Source organism: Oreochromis aureus, linkage group 22 (assembly GCF_013358895.1).
Source record: "Oreochromis aureus strain Israel breed Guangdong linkage group 22, ZZ_aureus, whole genome shotgun sequence".
Taxonomy (NCBI): domain Eukaryota; kingdom Metazoa; phylum Chordata; class Actinopteri; order Cichliformes; family Cichlidae; genus Oreochromis; species Oreochromis aureus.
In genome coordinates, this window is record NC_052962.1 from 24046911 (window position 1) to 24066918 (window position 20008).

The 20008-nt window shown below is 40.2% G+C and overlaps 1 protein-coding gene across 7 annotated transcripts in view; it reads right to left on the reverse strand.

The window, feature by feature from the left end:
* Window positions 1–20008, reverse strand: part of LOC116319416 (sodium bicarbonate cotransporter 3-like) — a 45983-nt gene that overhangs the window by 7461 nt on the left and 18514 nt on the right. For 3 of the 7 annotated variants that reach the window (XM_031738736.2, XM_031738735.2, XM_039605573.1), the window contains exons 3-19: window positions 19219–19365; window positions 17648–17786; window positions 15573–15733; window positions 15213–15401; window positions 10252–10367; window positions 9321–9478; window positions 7106–7193; window positions 6857–7003; window positions 6291–6397; window positions 5033–5207; window positions 4015–4148; window positions 3680–3925; window positions 3056–3161; window positions 2280–2441; window positions 1620–1733; window positions 1097–1258; window positions 103–354 (exon numbers count right to left, since the gene is read on the reverse strand). In XM_031738736.2, the coding sequence (XP_031594596.1) occupies window positions 103–354; window positions 1097–1258; window positions 1620–1733; window positions 2280–2441; window positions 3056–3161; window positions 3680–3925; window positions 4015–4148; window positions 5033–5207; window positions 6291–6397; window positions 6857–7003; window positions 7106–7193; window positions 9321–9478; window positions 10252–10367; window positions 15213–15401; window positions 15573–15733; window positions 17648–17786; window positions 19219–19365 (2603 nt within the window). Of the gene's footprint in view, window positions 1–102; window positions 355–1096; window positions 1259–1619; window positions 1734–2279; window positions 2442–3055; window positions 3162–3679; window positions 3926–4014; window positions 4149–5032; window positions 5208–6290; window positions 6398–6856; window positions 7004–7105; window positions 7194–9320; window positions 9479–10251; window positions 10368–13807; window positions 14168–15212; window positions 15402–15572; window positions 15734–17647; window positions 17787–19218; window positions 19366–20008 lie in introns of all 7 variants that reach the window. The other 4 variants (XM_039605577.1, XM_039605575.1, XM_039605574.1 and 1 more) reach the window with 4 other exon arrangements.

Consider the following 20008-nt stretch of genomic DNA (forward strand, 5'->3'; position numbering starts at 1 on the left):
TGTGTTAGATAATCAAAAGACATTATTATATACAGTGATTTACAGGGGGAAGCAAATCCTCATGAAGAAGCACATATTATTTCACTGACAACCCCATTGCACCTTGAGCACTGATGTCATGAAGACAGAACAACCCATCAGGACAAAGATCATAAATCCCGTGACTCGCTGTTCCCGGATCCCCAAAAACTTGGGCTGTTCTCCCGGTGCGGAGCAGCCAGACTCCACCTTCAGGCTGTTAACGTGGGAAATGGAGAGGACGGTTGCAGCCACAAACCACGGCAAGCCCATAATGGAGCACACGCCCAGCATTATTGCCACAATGAGCAAGTCCAAGTGATAGCCACATCCTTTCTGTAAGATATGAGAAGAGACATGGACATACAAACTTTCAAGACTGAAGAGAATAGTCTTTGTGACAGATTCATTCACTGTGATCAATCAGTTATTTGCTTTTTTTCATTAAAAAATTTAATAAATTGTGTGCAACTTTTTATACTTCCTCCAGCTGCTCCTTTTACGAGTGACCACACTGAATCATCTGTCTCAACCTTTCTCTACCGTCCTCTTCCGTCCCTCTGCATGTCCTCCTTCTCTACATCCATAAACCCTCTCACTGCTCTTCCTCTATCTTGTAAACCTTCCATTTCACTCTTGCTGCTGTCCTTCTGTCACAAATCACCCTTGACACTTGTGTTCACGCTCTTCTTCACCTCTTTTTTGCACTGTGCATTCCTTTGGATGCTGACCCCAGGTATTTAAACTCATCCACTTTCACTAACTCTACTCCTTACATCTTTACCTTTCCACCTGCTCCCCACGGAGACTCCTGCCTGGCCTCATCAGTCAACCTGTCCATCACCACTGCAAACAAGAAGGGGTTCAGAGCCAATCCCTGATGTAATCCCACTCCCACCTTGAATCAATCTGTCACTTCTACAGCAAAACCTCATCACTGTCTCGCTGTCCTCATACATATGCTGCAGTACCCTAGCATACTTCTCTACCACTCCTGACATTTTCATACAGTACCACAGTTCCTCCCTCGGCACCCTATCACAAGCTTTCTCAAGATCCTTTTAGATGAAAGTCAGACCTTCAGCTTGTGCTCTTTGCGGTTGATGATGACTGCTGTGATCTGCTGATCCATAAAAATGAGGATGGTGCAGAGCATGGCAGGAAGTACTGCCACCAGCAGTGTCCACCAAGGGTTTTCTCCTAACGGATCCATTAGCCAGCCTCTGTTCTTTGAAGTTGGCTGAGGGGAAAAGTGCAAGCCACATTAAGTATATAAGGTATGAACTAACTGAGAATATTTAAGAATATTTATCTTACACATTACTTGTAATGTGTTGGTCAGAAACTAGACTATTCCAGCAAGAGCTTTTGTATATGAAACAGGCTTAAGCACACACAACCTGTACTTTTACATCTCTGAGAAGAGACTGCTAACACTGTAAAGAAACTCTTGAGTAAAATACAATAGAATTACCACAAAACCTTTACTTTAACTACAGATTATATACTTTATTTAAATCTTACAGAAGATAATAGCTATAATCCGTAAAAATGTACTCAATAGTAATAAATGGAGCAATGCAGATGAACAATATGTCTACCTCAAAGCGGTCAGGAACATTCAGTTTAGGAGACGGGATCCCCATTAGGTAGTCCACTAGCACCATAATCATGATGGTTATAAACACAGCAAAGTCACTAATAGTGGATCGCACCTATGTAACACACACATATACAAAATAGATTAATTTATTTAGGGATTTGACATGTGCCTTCAGCCACCCTTTATAAATGTATTCTTAATACAAAGAGAAGAGGATACAGGCAGAAGCTGCTTAACTTCAAGATCATTTCCTTCTGTAGGTAACAGCTCCATCAATGTAATTGTTACACATTTTACAGTTTACACAATACCAACACCGGCCTACACCGAGTGATAACACAGTAGATGGTACTATGTGGGAGGATGCAGGAAGATCTCTTTCTGCACACGAGTCTGCTCCTGTACTAATGACTCAATGCAAACATTTACATAGTGTCAGAACCTTTTAGTTTAATCTGCCCACACTTGCATGCACCAGGTGTACAAAACATATAATGACATGTGATGCTGATGCTTCATATTTCAAATAGTACTATTTAAACATCATTTTACATGATTAGAGATTAAACCGTGCTTTCTTTTGTCTTTTTAAAGCTTATTTTTGCTGCGTTTTACAAAAGAAATAACATACATAAACAAATTAAGCCCAACATCTCACCCTGGTGGGGAAGTATCTTTCTGTTTTAAACTGCTTGAGGAATGATGACAAAAAGAAGGTTGTGAAGAAGAGGATAACAGACCAAAAGAGAACATCTGGGATGTACGGCCCATGGTGACCACAGGCAGGACCCACAAAGTCTCCATGGAGCAATTTGCATGTCTGTAAAGAAAAAAAAAAAAAATGGATAAAAATTGTTAATTTCATGAATCATCTGTATTACAGAGGTAAATGTATTACTGGTGGTTGTGCTTATGACTAAAACTATGAATTATAGTAATAAACCTAAATGTCTGTACAATGTAGACTATTGGTCTATAGTGGAATTGACCTTCTGTGTTAAATCTACGCTGTAGGTATGTAATGGCAAACCTTTCTGAAACCTTATGCAGTAACTTACACCGTAACCTGACACACAGCTAGTGATGTAACTTCACAGTACCACAGCACCACCTTTTCCTTCCATGCATTCTGGCTACTTCTTTTGGTGCCATTTTTGAAATCAGCTAGAAGACAATGGAGCAACTCGAAGAGAGAAACTCCACTGCTAGCAAGTGTTTAGGTGGGAAAATTGTAGTGCAATGGAGACACACCACACGCACACACGGGTATAAATGCTGGCAACGGCATCAGCCACTTGGGGAAGCTATGGCGTATGCTCTATATAGATTCGATGCAGAAGTCAACGTTAAGCTTCAGTGTTTGCTCTCCAATTTTACAAACTGTGTTTGTAATTTCTGCTTTTTACACTAGAGGTCACTGTGCGCTAGTCTTACTGAAACACTGAGGCTGCTCCATTCGATAGAGTCTGGACTGTATCCGGACTGGTTCCACTTCTGCATGACCTCATCTGTAGCATTTGCTGGTGGAGAGCACTGACACCTGGGTACAGAGGATCCAGTATTAAGCAAAGTCTGTACCTTGAGCCTTCTGTGAGAAATAATGTTTAGGGTTCAATTAAAGCAAACTTTAAGTACATGCTACAGTTTATCTGCCAGGTAAAATTACATTTTCCTTAAAAGGAAACTACTTTATGTAATCCTTTGGAATTTAATCTAAAGACTGTAATAGAAAATGTGGAAAGTCCCTAGTTTGAGACCAGGAGGAGACAAGTCCCTCTGAGGTTGTGTCAAAGCCCTTTACAAATCAGAAATTAAATGAAGATTTAATAAAACTTTAGGGTTTTCCCAGTAAACCAGTCAGCTGAAGTAGTTGTACAAGAAGATAATATAAATTTTAACCTCTCTCATTATCAGTTAACACACTCTTGTAGAGACAGCAATTTGAAGAACTAAATTTAATGCAACCTGTGCAAACAATTCCAAAAATATAATACTGAGCAAACAACAATAAACAAATGGACCTTTAATCATACATGTAACTTGAATCTCAATACTTACGAATAAAGAGTAAGGTTCTCCAAGCTGTTATGCATGTTGACAGGGTACAATTCTCCCAGATGAAAGAGCTTCTCTAGAGCTTCGTAGATGAAGATGATGCAGATCAATGCTGCAAAGGCCTCCTCTGTGAAGCGGGTAATGTAGCAAACCAGAGAGCTTGCATCTGTGGCCACGAGGATGATACACAGGAAGGCAGTCCACAGACCAATGCTGGTCCGTAGAGACAGGTAGGACAAGCTGTAGTCCCTGGGAAAGACGAAGACAAAGAATTTCTATTAGACAACATAAAACACTGTTGAGCATTTTTACTCCAATGCAAACCTGCTCAAACTCACTTGCAGAACTTAAAGAGGATCTTCTCAAATACTAAAACAGGCCCCGTGCTGCCAAGAATAGTGAGGGGCTGGCCTGCAAAGAGGGAGTATGCTACTCCTGTCAGTGATGCCCCAAATAGAGACTCGATGGCGCTCTGTAGAGACAGAGGAGAGGAGTGGAGTGAGGGAATAAGAAAGGAGGGATTGGGGAGGTGAAATTGCACAAAGGAGGATACAGAGGGAAAGGCTGATGGAGAAAAGCGACAGATGAGGAGGAGACCACAGACCAGAACATAGAGCTTTGATTAAACGGACATTACGGGCTGCGTCTGAGAGGCTAGATAAACCGTTCAAATGTTCCCACACTGCTGCTGACTTGTCCGAAGTCATATCTCTGTGCAGTGCGTGAGTTTATTTAGACACATTACACACACCAGCACACAGACTCTGTCTGTGCCAACAGTCCCTGGCCTAGTACAGACATCTGGATGAAAGAGAAGCAGACAGTGAGAGAGAACAGAGAGAACCACAAAAAGAGACACTATACTAAACAGTTTGTATGGTAACAAAAAGAAAGAAGTGAAATATATTAATAGTTTGATTTTATGTAACATTTTTTTATTTTGATTTCTCATACACGTATTTTAAAGAGGTCAGAAACATGTTGTGTGTAACATGTGTGCATTTGATCCCATCTTATTGTATAGTGTAAGAGTGTTGCATTATTTAGCTAAAACTGTTCAACCCATGCAATGGATTTCTTATTAGAAAACACTGACAACACTATTATGGTAGAAAGAACAGATTTTTGCACTTTACAACTCTAGGATTCTGTGGAACTGGGGTATTTGCTTGCAGTCATTCAGAATACCCTCACAGAGCCCATCTGAAGTGCCAGTACAAAAAAAATCACAATATGTAGTAGCAATAGTCCCAAACGTTCTTCAATAACACGACTAAGGGATTAGGGCTTTTATGCCCACTGGAACCCATGAAGCAATCAAATACTGACTTTTAAGTGCCAAGCTTTATGACTCACTATGTTGCCTTTTGTCGCCTCCCCAAGCAGACCCCCGAATGTGATGACAGGAGACATGCAGGCGCAGTAAAGGAAAAGGACAGAAGCGAGACACTGTAGACTGAGCGCGTCCCTGATGTCGCTCCAGTAAAAGGGCACTTTCCGCTTGACATCCAGGACCAGACCTCCGAAAATTCTAGAAGATTACCAGAGCAGATTTTAGTGCTCGAAATGTTCAAATTGAATGTAATGTAATTACAATTACAGTAAGAAAAAAAAGGGAACTTCAACATATTTTCAATCAGGAAATGTGAAGAGTGGAAGCTTCAAGAGTATTACTGTCTGAAAAACTCAATTAATATGAAGCTAAGTATCTAAGTGTCTGTGCTGGATCATGTGACCATCTGGTTCAGAGCTTATTAACACTAAAGAAAAGACTCTTACTGTAACAGTGTCAGCTGTGAACCGATGTTCTTAAAATGTACTAATTTAATGTTTCTGGCTTCACTGAGATGCTGTCTGATGTTACTTACTGACCACTCAGCCTCTTTCTGCCTGTTTTTCCTTTGCCTTTCTATTTCTCAAATCCATTTCTCGCCTTGTGTATCGCCTTGTGTATCGTCTCCTCTCTTTTCTCTAACACCAATCCAAAGCCTTCCTGTGAGGTCTTTTTTTTTTTTTTTTTAACTTTCCGTCACACCTCTGGAATAACCTCTCTTGCTGTCCTCCACAACCCCTGCTGATTCTTTCACAGAGCCCGTGTTTTTCATCGTTTTTCCTTAACATCAGCTTCTTGTACTTTCTTACGCTCAGCTTTCCCTGAGTAGCTCGCTCATAGCACAAGCCTTTTATAGTTGCAGTGAAAGGGTGCGTGACTCTGTAAATAATACAGTGCCTTCCAACAGACATGAGTGTGTGTCAGTCTGAGGTTGCCAATAAACACATTGTCCTCAGTGTGTGGCCCGTGGATACGTGGTATCAGCTATCCATAAATGTCGGCATTTTAGTTTAACAGAGTAATGTATCTGCTCAAACAAACTAATGTCATGCTTCTAAAATTTCACATTTCATACAATTTCAAATTTTAATAAAAACTCTGTTAGCTGAGGAAAAATGATTTGGATGATAGTTTTGAATTCACAGAAATTTCATTTTAGAGCATCCTATAACCATAAATAAACCCCTGCAACTCAAGAGGATAAACAGAACAAGTCATTTCCATACAGGGAACAGCAGCTGACTGGATAGATGTTTAATAATGTCACCATAACATACTCACCTCCCCGTCCTCTGCAGCTCGGGCCCTGCATGATGGTCCTCCTCCTTTTCCAGTTCTCCAGCTGGAGGTGCACTGCCATTGGGCTGCGGTGGTCTTTTCCTCTTTATCTGCAGGTAGGACAGTTTAAAATAATATGTTCCATATGTTTTAATTATTTTAAGGGCTCTCTCTTCGTTTAAGGTGCCTCTCTTACTGTGATTATAATGATATAAAGCTAAATGGGACATATAAACAATAGGTTACTGTTTATAAGACTTGTATGTATTGAAGTACAGTATGAAAGATGTTGTATTCTTAATGAGTTATCCAACTGTTTACCCAAGCTGAACTCTAGACAGGCTGCCAGTCTATCACAAGACTAACAAAGAGAGGGAGCCATTCATGCTCACATCTACACCTATGGCCAGTTTTAGAATCACTAATGCATCAGTGTATCCCAGGCAATTCTCTCTATATTTGTTGTTACAGTCATGTCATTTTTGGCTAGGTTTAAAATGAAAATAGACACTTAAATGTATATTCAGTAGATACACCTGATATAAAATGTGGTAGAGATCCTAACTTACCTGAGATGGGACATTCTTGGGTGGCTCAATGCGAATTGTGGGATCCCACTCTCCAGGAGGAAGGACAGTCACCTGATCAAGGAACTCATCTATCCCAGAGAGTAGATCAGTTCGGTCTTTGGCCTTGTATGCAACGTCATGGAAAATCTAGAAAATGAAATATATTTGGAGAACGGTTGCAAAATTCAATTAAAATTTGAAAAAGGTAAAATAAGATAAAATTCAAATAAATGGCAGCGTCCTTCTCACCTCGTCTGTCATTAGTGTGGCCATGGACCTGCCAATTTCATGGTACTGTGGTCCTTTACCATGAGGACCCAAAAGCAGGAAAAGAAACCTTTCAACAAGAAACAGATTAATTAAATACACTTAAACTGATGACAGTGATACAAACAGCATTCAGTCTTTCTTAAATTTTTGAGGAGCTGGTTTGTAGCTCTGATATTAAAAAAAAGAAAAAAGGTGTCATCTCATGCTATGTATTTATGCTCCCTAGAGGGCACAACAACAGCACAAGCCCAGACATATCTGAGAGCAAGAGCAGAACCTCAGCTAACCTCACCTAAGGCAGCTACTTTACTATTATGGAAGTACTTTGGCTATCACACCACCAACAAAGCGCAACACTTTGAAAAATGTGCAAGAAAAATAATTAAAGGTGGAAGCAAATTTGTTTCATCACTTGAGGTAAAAATACCCTGTTGATTGCATCCAAGCTAAGAAGCCACATGAGGATGAGATACCGACAGCTGGTGAGGTGCGACCCAAACATAAACAAATGACTCAACCGAGCAATGCTGGAGCTCTGGCTATTTGCCCTCCATATGACAGAGAGAGCAGACAGTGGATAGAAATGACTGATGTGGTTAACTTTTGTTTGCAGTCCACACCAGCGGATGAGCACGGCTTTAAGAAACTGGTTAAAAAGACTGACCAAAGTTATAGCCAAAGTTTTTTCAGTTTTTTTTTTATTTAACCAGGAAAAAAATATGGCTCTTGAGATTAAACTAGTGTGTCCTAGTAAAGAATCGCAGTAGTTTTATCATAAGTTGAATAAATTAAATCCACACAGCAGTTAAGTACGAGTAATAAAAATAAAAATAACAGAAACAGAACACAACGAAAACACCTAAAAAACCTAGGGTAGGTTTTTTATTTGCATTTGACTTATGTTGCATCACTACAATGGCACTGCAAGTGCCTTGCAGCAATAGATTCACACATCAAATTAGACAGTCTGACACCAGTGACAAAAACAAGGGTGGAAAATGCCCTTCATTTTGTCTGCACTAGCTGCTACTTACATACTGCAATCTCCCATAAAACATTCAGTATGTTTTTCTACATCATCATTAACGTCTTTATTGCAAAGTATGATATCATTTCAGGGCTATATAGCCCATCCCTAGTAGTTCATCTTTTCACATTTGCATTGTTTATGTTTATGTTTGTTAAGCCATCAGCCTTGTTGTTTCTGCTTTTGATTGCTTTACTTCTTCCCATGTTGATTAGAAAAAACAAAAAAAAAAACAAAAAAAAGTGTTGCCCACATTTTTGTACACCATGCTGAGGCCACATGTACTAATTTTTTGCCCAATTATATGTTTCAAGATTTGTATCCAGGCATTTTCAATGGTATGGTCCTCATCTGTGGAACAGCCTGCCGGAGGAGCTCAGGGCCGCAGAGAACGTACATGTTTTTAAGAACAGGCTCAAGACCCACCTTTTTAATTTAGCTTTCACCTAACGTTTATTTATTTTATGCTTATTTATTCTATCCTGTTATTCTATTTATATTATTAATTTAGGTTTTACCTAATATTTATTGATTTTATTCGTATTCATTTTTTATCTTCTTACTCTATTTATATTTATATTTATATTGTATCCCGTTCTTATTTATTTTATCTTTTTACCCTGTATATATCCTTATTGGGTCATATCTCCAGTGTTTCCTCGGATGGGGTTCTCTGCACTGGGGCTGTGATTGACCGTGGCTGCTGGGGCTCTGTGGGTCCTCTCAGCCTGGCTGGGGGGCTTCTTTGCCTCCCTCCTGCTGTGTGCGGCTGCGGTCTGTGACCGGCTCCCGGTGCAGACGGCTCCCTGTGACAGCGTTTCCACACTTGGCTAATGCGTACCCAGCCCAGGGCGGGGTGGGGTGGGCTGCTTTTAACCATGTAAAGCACTTTGTGCTACATTTTTTGTATGAAAAGTGCTTTATAAATAAAGATTGATTGATTGATTGATTGATTGATTGTAAAGGGTTGTGTATGATCACAGCCATGGTAAATCCTCAGGTTATAGTAGGTCGATGTTATAACAGCATTAACAAATTATTTTAAAAAGTCTGCTTTAAAAAAAACTAACTTGTCATATTTGGTGTTTTTTTAATGACAAAAAAATGGCAAAAATGGCACAAAAAAAAAAAAAAGGACCTTATTTGATAAAATTCTTAATAACTTACCTTGTGGGCACAGGCACCTCAGTAAGGCCTGTGATAAGGACTGCAGGTGACAGTCGAACAAATGCAATTATGGGCTTCTCCAGGAAGTCCACTTCTCCCACTAGCACATTGGAAGCCTCAGCACCCGGGGGAATCTTTTTCATGAAATTCATGTCCACCTGAAGTCAGTGAAATAGTAAAATCATACATACGGATGTACACACACGAAAGAGCTTTCAAAAAGGTATAATAGACTTGGAGCCAGTGGAAGTACACACATGCGAAAAGAGATGAAGATATGGGAATGAAAGGAATGGCAGCAGGTCAGTTGGATGCTATGATAATAATGAATTATAAGGGGATTTGAGAGCAGCCTATAGAACTACATAGTACTGAGCAAAGATTGTCCATTGATTTTATCCATTTCTTATCATGTTCCTCAGATAAATGGCTTTTATTGCTACGCTAAATAAAAATAGACCCGAGCATGGCAACATTTTGTTCATCTCTGTGTAAAAGGGTCTGTGCCTTCATCTCCTATGACTCATGCAAACACAGCACCTTATTTTTTGGCAGTCATGGATGCTTTCATATTGACAAGTGCTTATGGCGACCTGCCATTTTACTTAATGGATGCAGACCTAGAAAATGGTAGGATGAATGGGAGCCATGCTACGGAGGCGGATTTCCAAAACTAAACAGTTATGTAACTTTTACTTTGATGCTTATTCTGCATCCATTACAGGAGGAGAAATGATTAATGCCTTTTAGTGAGCCCAGAAGAAAAAGGCTGACAGGTATGTGATGTTGACGCTCATAGAGGCTGTTTTAATGGAGGCCACTGAAATGACTGTGAACATCCAGAAACTGAAGAAAAAACACTGATGGACTCAGTCATGGGTCCCTCCACCACGACGGACTGTTTCTGTGCTCAGTACTGGGGTTAGGTTACCTTGCTGAAGTCGACACTGCTGCTTTCTCTACTGACCCCTACTTTGGATGGCCGCCTCTCCATTGCCTTGTTGCTATCCAGATTGTTTGGGACAGAGTTCTGAGACACCAGTGGTCCTGGGATGGAAAGGAGGAGAGAAAAAGACAAAGCAGTGGTAGAAAACGTGTAAGTACAAGGCAGGAAATGACGGCAGGAGACCAGCTGTGAGGTCTGCCATGAAAGCTATCTGTCATGTGATTAGTAATAAGAATAACAATGATAATAACAAATTTTAATAATTAAAGTAAGTGCCATTAATTTGCCTGTCTAATTATGAAGAAGATTATATGATGATATGAGTACTTCTCCTACTTTATAGCATGGGCACAACAAACGTGAGGCAATTATGGAATTTAATCACTCTAGGCAAACACACCTGATACAAAGTGAATCACACATTTTTTTTAAATTTAGTATTACAGTTTAAATAGGTGTTTCAACTTCATATTTATATATTCTGTTTTAAAGGGAAAATTAAACACTGCACTTCGTAGTATGTGGTCTTAGCTAAGTGGCCTAAGGAAATTTGCTTTAAATGTTCAACCGGTTCAATTCTGCAGTTTTTTGGCTCCAACATATTGCACCAAATTAAAAACTTTAGATTACATTTAAACTTTAAATGAATGCGCATGTAATATAAATTGTTTAAATAAAAAAACATATGCTGGAGCTGATTAAAGCTTAGTTGAATCTATTTTATTATGTTACTTTTCTGGCAAGTGAAATGATTTCTTCCACTAAATCCATTACTTGCTAAATGTGATGTGATACAGAGCGGCAACGATGTGACAACTCTTCAGAGGGAAGATGATACATTTGACACTACAGTATTCCTGAATGCTCCCAGTCTGTTGAGCTCATGCTCTGGCACTGAAGTTACTCCTGCTTGGCTTGAATTCATGTCGGCTTTGCTCTAAAGGTGAATGGAAGTGTTTGATGTCCTGGCAGATCAAATGTTAAAACTGTGTCATTTCTGTGGACGACTGGTTGCACACTTTATGCGATCTGAGCCATACCAGATACAGGAACCGCTAGCACTTTATGCGACATGAGAGAGGGAGATGAAATGAGGGAGTACTGCATATAAAGCGAAGGACTACATATGCATACTGTCCTCTGAAATTCTTTTACCAGGTTTTTCCTCATAAACCACTTCCACAAAAAAAATAAAAGTCATCAAGAAATAATTAAGCAAACATAAAAAACGAAATACACTTGTAATATGCCACACTCAAAATGAACCCCAAGTCAAAGTGAAAACATGTCATTTCAGCCAGCGATTTCTGGCCACTGATTCATACCCTTGAACTGTACCCTGGAGTAACCCCAGTGAATGCTGGGTAGCTGGGACTGCTGAACAGAAGCGTGATTGCTCACATACCTGACAAAGCCTCTTGAAATATGGGAGGGATTAGTTTAGGTTGTGTCTGCCAGCACACTTCATTCAGGAAGGCTAAGCCCTGGAATGCTCCACCACACCAGCCTTTTAAACAGTGGTGTCACAGCACTACCTCATTCATATGCAAAAAAAAAGTAGCATAGATATCTGAAATTACCGACTGGCGGAAATTCCAATAAAAGCTAAAAAGAAGATTAGAGGGTACCTTTATAGCAGCTGTAGGAATACATGTACTGATCTAAAATAATATAATTTGTTATATGCATAAAGGAGTTTTAAATGCAACTACTGTAATAATAACTAGCACTTTTAACATGTAACAAGTGGAGTGCAGTGAGTCCCTGAATGGCCTGTGTAAAGGTATTTTACATATGACACGAGCACACTCAATGGGTGCATGACATTTGCACATAAACAGCCTCTTAACTCAATATCTACAGTACCTTCACTGTATGTATTTGTAACATGTAAGCTAGACTTCAAATAGCCTCCAGACATGGCATATACACTTATCATACAGCTGTTAGAGTGTTAGCCATTTAGCTCAACGGTACAGTTTCTACAAGCTCCAGCCAACACCAGATGACATTATTAAATTTAATGATTTGAAAGGGGAAAGGTCTGAAAGCCTCCTCTGAAGCCTGCTCTTAATTCTATGTATTTCCCCAGGAGGGGGTACAATTACAGAAGCTTGTCAGCTATAATAAGACCTCCCTAACCTTTCAGATTCAGCTCCCATCAACTGAATGCGGATTCTAACAGCCCATACTTTGAAATGGAGCCATTCCCAGAACGAAACAAACACAGACATACGTACACACATGCACACAGAGTCTAATAATAAATTAAAACGGCTTGGTTCAGGAAGAACAAAAAGTCACAGTAGGTGCCAGTGTGATGGTACATACAGTACCAACACACCAGCTCTAATCACAGGCTTATTTTTGGCCATGCTGCTGGCACACATTGCTCTCTCTACACTCTTACACGGGTAAAAGAATGTTTATCTTTGGAATTGATGCCAAATGATGAGAATGGGTGCCAAATGATGCAATGGGAAAAGCACAAGTTGAATGACATTTCGGTGAAATCAAAGGAGGGCGAATGCTCATAGCTAAAAGGATTTAAGATGTATTGTTAGTTTTGTTAGTTACAAAACACCACTGCAAAAGCATAAAGAAATGTCCCAAGGCTTCTGCAAGATTTGCGTCAAACAACAATCAATAAGTGCTGCTCTAACTGTGCAAAAGTCCCCAATATATCCTAATTAATTGATTGGAATGTATTCTTTCCACAGTGCTGTGAGTCACTGACAACAGCAGGACAGCACAAAAAATAAAGGGCCAGCAGCTCCAGTTAATGATGCCCACACAAAGAATGGCTAAAGTGGGTTACAAAAACTAGGCAGCATTTTTCAGCTGTACCACCACAGAAATCATACAGGACACGCTATCAAAAGATTAATGTGACACCAGTGATAAGAGTTATACTTTCCCTGTTAACACATTTCCTTTTTTTTTTTTTTTAGCATATCTAGCCTACGTAATTCATGCTGTGCAACTCTGAACTGCAGAAAACGAAGACGGACTGAATGACCTATTGGGCTGATAAACTACTCATTAATAAGGTGAAATAAACCCAATAACAAAACCCCTTCAAACAGGTTTTTAAAGTAATAAATGTGAGTCATGGTGAGCAGAATGTGCAAACAAAACATGAAAGGACAGATGATGAAGTATCGGCACAAGATTTTGGGGGTAGGCATGCAAACACAACAGGGGGAGGTGTGAAGACGGACTCAGCCAAGCAAGGCGTAGATGCTTAGAAAATGTGTGGAGCAAAGTTTAAAAGGGCAAAACAGGAGGGACGAGAGATAGTAGAAAGGAACAGGTTGGTGGAAGAAACAAACAGAGAAGGGAAACAAGCAGAGGTTTCATCAGTGAGTAATGTCAAAACATCTGTTGATATTTATACAGTATTCAGTGAGTGAGCCTTGCTGTGGATTAATTATGAGATGGACGCAAGGTTGGAAGTTAACATTGAGCAGAGCTTTCATGCTAGTGCTAGTGTTCTCTGTTCAAGCTGTGACTCACACTGGCAGGCTACACAGATATTTGCCTTCTAAGGGCAGCAGCTCAACGCTCTGGGATGCTGAGGATGCTCGCCGGCTGAGGTGTGGTGATACCGCCTCTTCTTCTGGTGGGTCCTCATCCTCTGGAGGAGATACCACAACCTCAGGGATGCCTTGTGGGCCGAGGACTACGCCCTGTTTGTGTGATGGGCTCTGAGAACGGCGTAAAGCCTGAGGGGTGGTAAAGGGAGAAGGACCTGGGAAAAGCCCAGTGTTGGAAGAAGAAGAGGGCAGCAGGTGGTTGAGCAGAACGGAGACTCTGGACTCTCGTCTCTGGGACAGGTTGGATACAGAGGATGCTGTCCCTGGCTTGTGGAGAGAAAGACGTGAAGAGGACAGGCCCTCTCCTAACAGAGGAGACAATGGCAAAAAAAAAAAAAAAAAAAAAAAAGGGAGGGGGAGGAGGAGAGGGAAAGCAAATAGGGGAAAGAGGGGATTGAGGGAGGGATGGGACAAGGAATAAGGAACGGAACAGAAGAAAAACATATGAAGTTGCAGTACATCACAGAAATGGTATCTGAAGGAGACACAGCAAGAAAGGGTGGGCAGCGATAGGGTGACAGAGGTGTAGTTAGAGATTCGTGCTTGCATAAACGTGAGCTAAAAGCATGGTTGTGTGCAGAAGAAGCCAAGAATGATTCAGTGAGGCATGTGGGAGGCTCTACAAGGGACAATGTGTTATACTCAACTCCAAATAAGCCAATCACACACTATGAGTGAGGCAAAGCTCCGAGTTCAGAGAGGCTTGCATGCAGGCGAGGATGAGTTAGCGCGATGTCGGTGCACTGCGAGGAAATGTGCTCTGTCACACACAACCAGTCATAAATCCTACACAACACATATTCATATAAACATACATCTTTCAGACTGCAGCTGTTACCATCACAAACCTACGACGTGAGAGAATTTTGACCTTTCACATTTGCATTTCAGTTTTAATGATGTGAAAATGCAAGCCCAACAAAAACCACAGGCAGAGAAGTGGAGAATGGGATATTTCATTCATTATTAAAACCTCAGGCTTCTAACCCAAGATCTTAAAATGTGCAACACCACTGTGGCCATGCCTAGTCAAAAAAACAAAACAAAAAATGCACACAATGCTGAGTCCAGTTGCAGGTAAAGCGTTATTTCCTGAATGTCACACCCTGAGGAGTGAAAACAATTAATTCAAACCCCAAAGCCAGGCCAGCCATACGGGTTAGCACATAAATTAGCACCCAAATTTCTTTTTCACTAAGGGGACTGAGTACTTCAACAATTTTACTCACTTTAAACCATCCACCTTCTACGCTGGCATTGAGGGATTTGAACAGTGGATTTTTAAGAACAGTTCCCCAGTGGTGGAAAACATCGGAGAAAAAGAAATGTGAGTGCGCCGTAGGATCTCACCGTTCTTTTCAAGCAAGAGTGGGTCAGAATGTTTCTTGCCTATGTCAGCAATAGAGCGCACAAGTGGGATGCGATTGCTGAGCTTTCTCTCATTCTGATGGTGGTGTTTCTTCAGCATTGCTTCCCGCACCTTGTCGCGCAAATCCTCCTTCAGCTGCCCTGATGCCACCATGCTGTCTATCACCATGTCTGAGTCACACAGTGGCAGCGGCAAAAACACAAACACACAGGAACACACAAAGAAGGTTATATATAGACCATTAAACATGTAATTATAGTAATAAATTCAATGCATTTCATAGTAATCACAATGCTACCTAAAAAATATAACACAGTGATATGAAAAAGTTTTAAATTTACCTGCGATTTCCTCGATACTACTGGCCCTCATATCCAGCAAAACTGTGCCGTTAAGTATGCAGCTACGCAGTTCAAATAAGCTGTGTAAGGACAATGTGGCCACATAAGGCTTACTCCACCTCTCCCCACCATCTTCCACATCCTCTTCGAACTTCAGCCATCTGTAGGTGAGCGCCAAAAAAACATACATGTACAGAAAGACGACAATGTTTTATTTGTACCCAAATACAAGCTGTATTACAATTCAGTAAGAGTCTGTACTGGCTTGCAAAGCCAAGATGCTATCCATCCATCCATCCATCCATCCATCCATCCATCCATCCATCCATCCATCCATCCATCCATCCATCCATCCATCCATCCATCCATCCATCCATCCATCCATCCATCCATCCATCCATGTTCTTCCGCTTATCCGGGACAGAGTTGCGGGGGAGCAGCCTGAGGCAAGGATGCCCAGACCTCCCTCTTCCCAGCCACCTCCTCCAGCTTATACAGGGGAAGACGTTCCCAGGCCAACCAAGAGATGTAGTCTTTCCAGTGTGTCCTGGAAAACACCTCATCCACGAGGTGCCCAGGAGGCATCTTTGTCAGATGCCCTAACCACCTCATTGGCTCCTTTCAATGTGGAGGACTAGCGGGTATACTCTGAGTCTCTCTCAGATGACTGAACTCCTTACCCCATCTCTAAGAGAGAGCCAGCCACCCTTCAGGGAAAGCTCATTTCCACTGCTTGTATCAGTGATCTCATTCTTTTGGTCACTATCAAGAGCTTTGCCTTTCTTCTGATCCCTTTCCTTACAACAATGAACCAATGCAGCATCAGGATTACTGCCTCAGGCCCAATCTGTCTTCGAATCTCCCACTCTCTTCTCCCTTCACTTATGAACAGGAGCCCAAGGTACTTAAACTCCTCCACTTAGAACAGCAACTTGTCAGTCAAGATGCATTTTTTTTCTAAAGCACTGCAAATTAAGTTTTAGTTCAAATTATGTCAGTCTTGGAGATGCCAGGGAAGCTAGGTCGTCATTAGTAAACTTAGCACAAAAGTTTGTATTTGGTTGATTATTTCTTTGTTGTAAAAATGCTTTTTGTCAATGAATCTGCTCAACCAACAATCTAGGTTGAGAGTTGGGTATGTGGGTTGCACACATAAGAAATTTGCCAAATGCCAAACAGTTTATTCTCTGCCCAAGACAACCACATTGACTTGCGACAAATGCTGGTTGAAGAATGTGATGCCATCCCACAGCAGTGTGTGACTAAGCTGGTGACCAGCATGAGGAGATGTCAGGCTATTGTGGCACTGTATGGTTCTTCCACATGCTACTGAGGCCCCTGTTTGTTCAATGAATTGTTAAATTGCCAATATGTCTTGTTTCTTCAGACGTCAATCATTCAATCCAATAAATAATCCAGGCAAGAGTTAAAAGCAGAATAAGGCGTTTGGCATTGGCAGAGAAGATTCGGCAAGTTTTTCATGGGCACAATCCACATACTCAACTCTGCGGCTCAACCGATAAATAAATTTTCCTCACAAATGTGGGACCATTTATAATAAACAAGCTTTTAAACAGTTGCCAAGAAGCATTGTAACAACAAAGAAATCATCGACCAAATTTATTTACTTTTTTTTGCCAAGTTTATTTCAAACCACAGCAAACAACCCTGCAAATGTTTATGTATGATATTAGTTTAGTTTTCTTTTAATATCAAATTAAAATTGAGATTGTATTGTGAAAGAAATGTTTCAGGATTGCTGCAGATTCTGAGGGCATTAAAAATGCTCTGAAGGCATTATGAAATTATTCAATTGTCATTTAAAGTACTTCACAGTAGAAAAATTCTAAAGTTCACAATGATTTTTACTGAAAAATAAGCCACTTAAGCTGATAGCTGTGATTATTTGTCAAAAAGACCTTAGGTAGGACCTTCCCTTTTAAATCTAACTGAAAACTAATGTTTGTTTGTTTTTTTCCTTTAAAAAGCCAATAGATCTGTGCTGTGGGCTTCTGTTTTGTTTTTTTAACTTCATATGGTTGTTATGCTGCTCACACTTTCATCTGCCTCCTAACCTGGCAGTCTCTCTCCACTCAGTGGCAGTGCCATCTCTAAAGGACAGCTCATCCATTTCGGTGAAGAGGTCGTGAGGGACATGCTCCAGGTCGTCATCCTCCGTACCCAAGATGAACTGTACCCTCTGGGATGGAGTGTCTAAACAGAGTGTGGAAAAAAAGGCCAAGGTTCATTTTTGTTATAATTATAACAATAACAATAAAATTAAAGAAACTGAACAATCTGTCAGGAAATGCAGGGAAGAGAGAAGTTTCCAAAATAAAGTATAAACTCTGAGTATTTTGGTTAGTGGCCCAATATAAACAACTTTTCTTTCTTCACAAGAAAATTGCACAGGGCAGATGTCTTATTCTGAAATGTTTATTTTAACTCTAAAGGATGATATGGGAAAATGTTCTGTGAAAGCAGAGATTAAATCTACAATTATAAAGGCGGATGGATTGCGTCTATGTGTGGCTGCTCACGACAACCATCTATGTAATTGCTTTTCTTTGAGGAAGAATACATCTGCATGGTCGCTACCAAGAAGTGTGCTAAAGAGAATAATAAAACTCGGACGCTTTCAGCAACTTCCTTTTCATGTCTGATTGAATTAAGAGATCCAGTATTAGGATATCTGAAACCACAGAGAAGAAGGAAATAGATAAAGTAGATTAGAAGACTAAACTCCACAGGGAGGCAGAAATTAAATAGTTGGAAGTGAAAACGGGAGAGTTATTTTCTGTTAACACATGTGTGGTGATTTGGTGTCTATTACGCACTCAATATTAACACTTCAGTTCCAACTGAAAAACATTTATTTGCTGGAGCAAAAGCAAATACTGAAACATTTTTTAAACTTCCTGAACACACTGAAGTGTTTTAGTTTGACATCTCTGTATCACTGTGATAAACTGTTTTTATAAAATGCATTTTTAGTCCTATCCCAAAAAGTCTACCTCAGAGTATTGACACTATAAATGATAAAACCGTGCTTTAAAAATAAAAGTATCTTTTGTTGGTTGCACTGTTACAAGGCTCGATTCAGTCTTTCATCGAGTTCAAAGTACTGCTTGGTTGCTTACGAGTCTTACAGCTGCAATGACGCAGCAACTTCAATCACAAATGCGTACGCACATCACTTAAAATGCCAGAGCCTTCAGTCTGTCAGAGGCCGTTCACAGCGGCCTTTAATGCCTTTTAGAGCTGAACTGTTTGAAGTATGGAGAAAATCAGAGGGTTAAACAAAAGTAATTATCTAATTGCCCACAGTGGCTACATTTTTTCGATTAACTTAAGCTTTTTGTGGATGCTTTACTTAAAGATTTGATGTGGAGTTTTTCTTGCATTCATTATATTACCAGATTCTACCTATTCTAGATTATAGGAGATTCTATTTAATATGTGAAGGAAGCCCATTAGTGTGTGGTTATAGATACATTTTAAGGTTCAAAGGTACACACTAGCTGCAAGCTACAATACTGTGGGATGGGATATAAGAAAACAGAGCAGACTAGAGAAAGAGAAGTTTTAAAAAAATGGTGTGGGATCTGGATGAAATTGCAATTATAAGTTCAAAACAGTAGCCAACCATAAGTAGGAGAATCCCTGCCGTCTTCCTTCCCCTCCTCGGAATCTCTATTCTTCTTCTTTCTTTGCTTGTGTCCTCTGTGGCGATGCCTCCGCTTGCTCTCCCTCCCAAGAGGAACATGGACACCCACATACACTGCTCTGTGGCCTAGGAAAAGTAAAGATGCAGTATCTATTGACACAGCTTCTAATCTGCAAACATTAACACCAATAATTGGATGTGAAAAAGGAGATTCATTGAAATTTTATTAATTAATTATTGCCTGCTTGTATAGGAAATAAAAGAGGGGAGAAATGCCATTCAACCTCCTTATGCATGTTAACATAATCATTTGTCTGCCAGAGGACACGGTGCAACGTACCTGTTCACAACACACCTGTTTGGAAGCCACAAACACAAAAACCAGCTGATCCAGAGTCAGCCAGAACAAAATGAGTGAATAAATAACTACACATAATTATAGAATACAGTTTATATTTTGTGTATCTGAAAGGAAAGAAAAGATTGTTCAATATATGAGGATTTGATTTTTAAATCAACAAATCCTAGCTCAAGTTTAAATGACCATAACTGCTATATATCTTGTTATAATGGATCTACATAAAATTTGCACTTTTTTTCCTCTTCGGATAAAGAAGTAAAAGTTCTATATCTAGCAAACCTGACAGATTCCAGGTATAACTCCTCGGGTATAACAACAGCATACAGCTCACAAGGCAGATGTGCAGCAACATTATTTCGTGTATTTTTTCGTGGACATTCCTGACACTGCAACTGTGCAGAGTGGAAA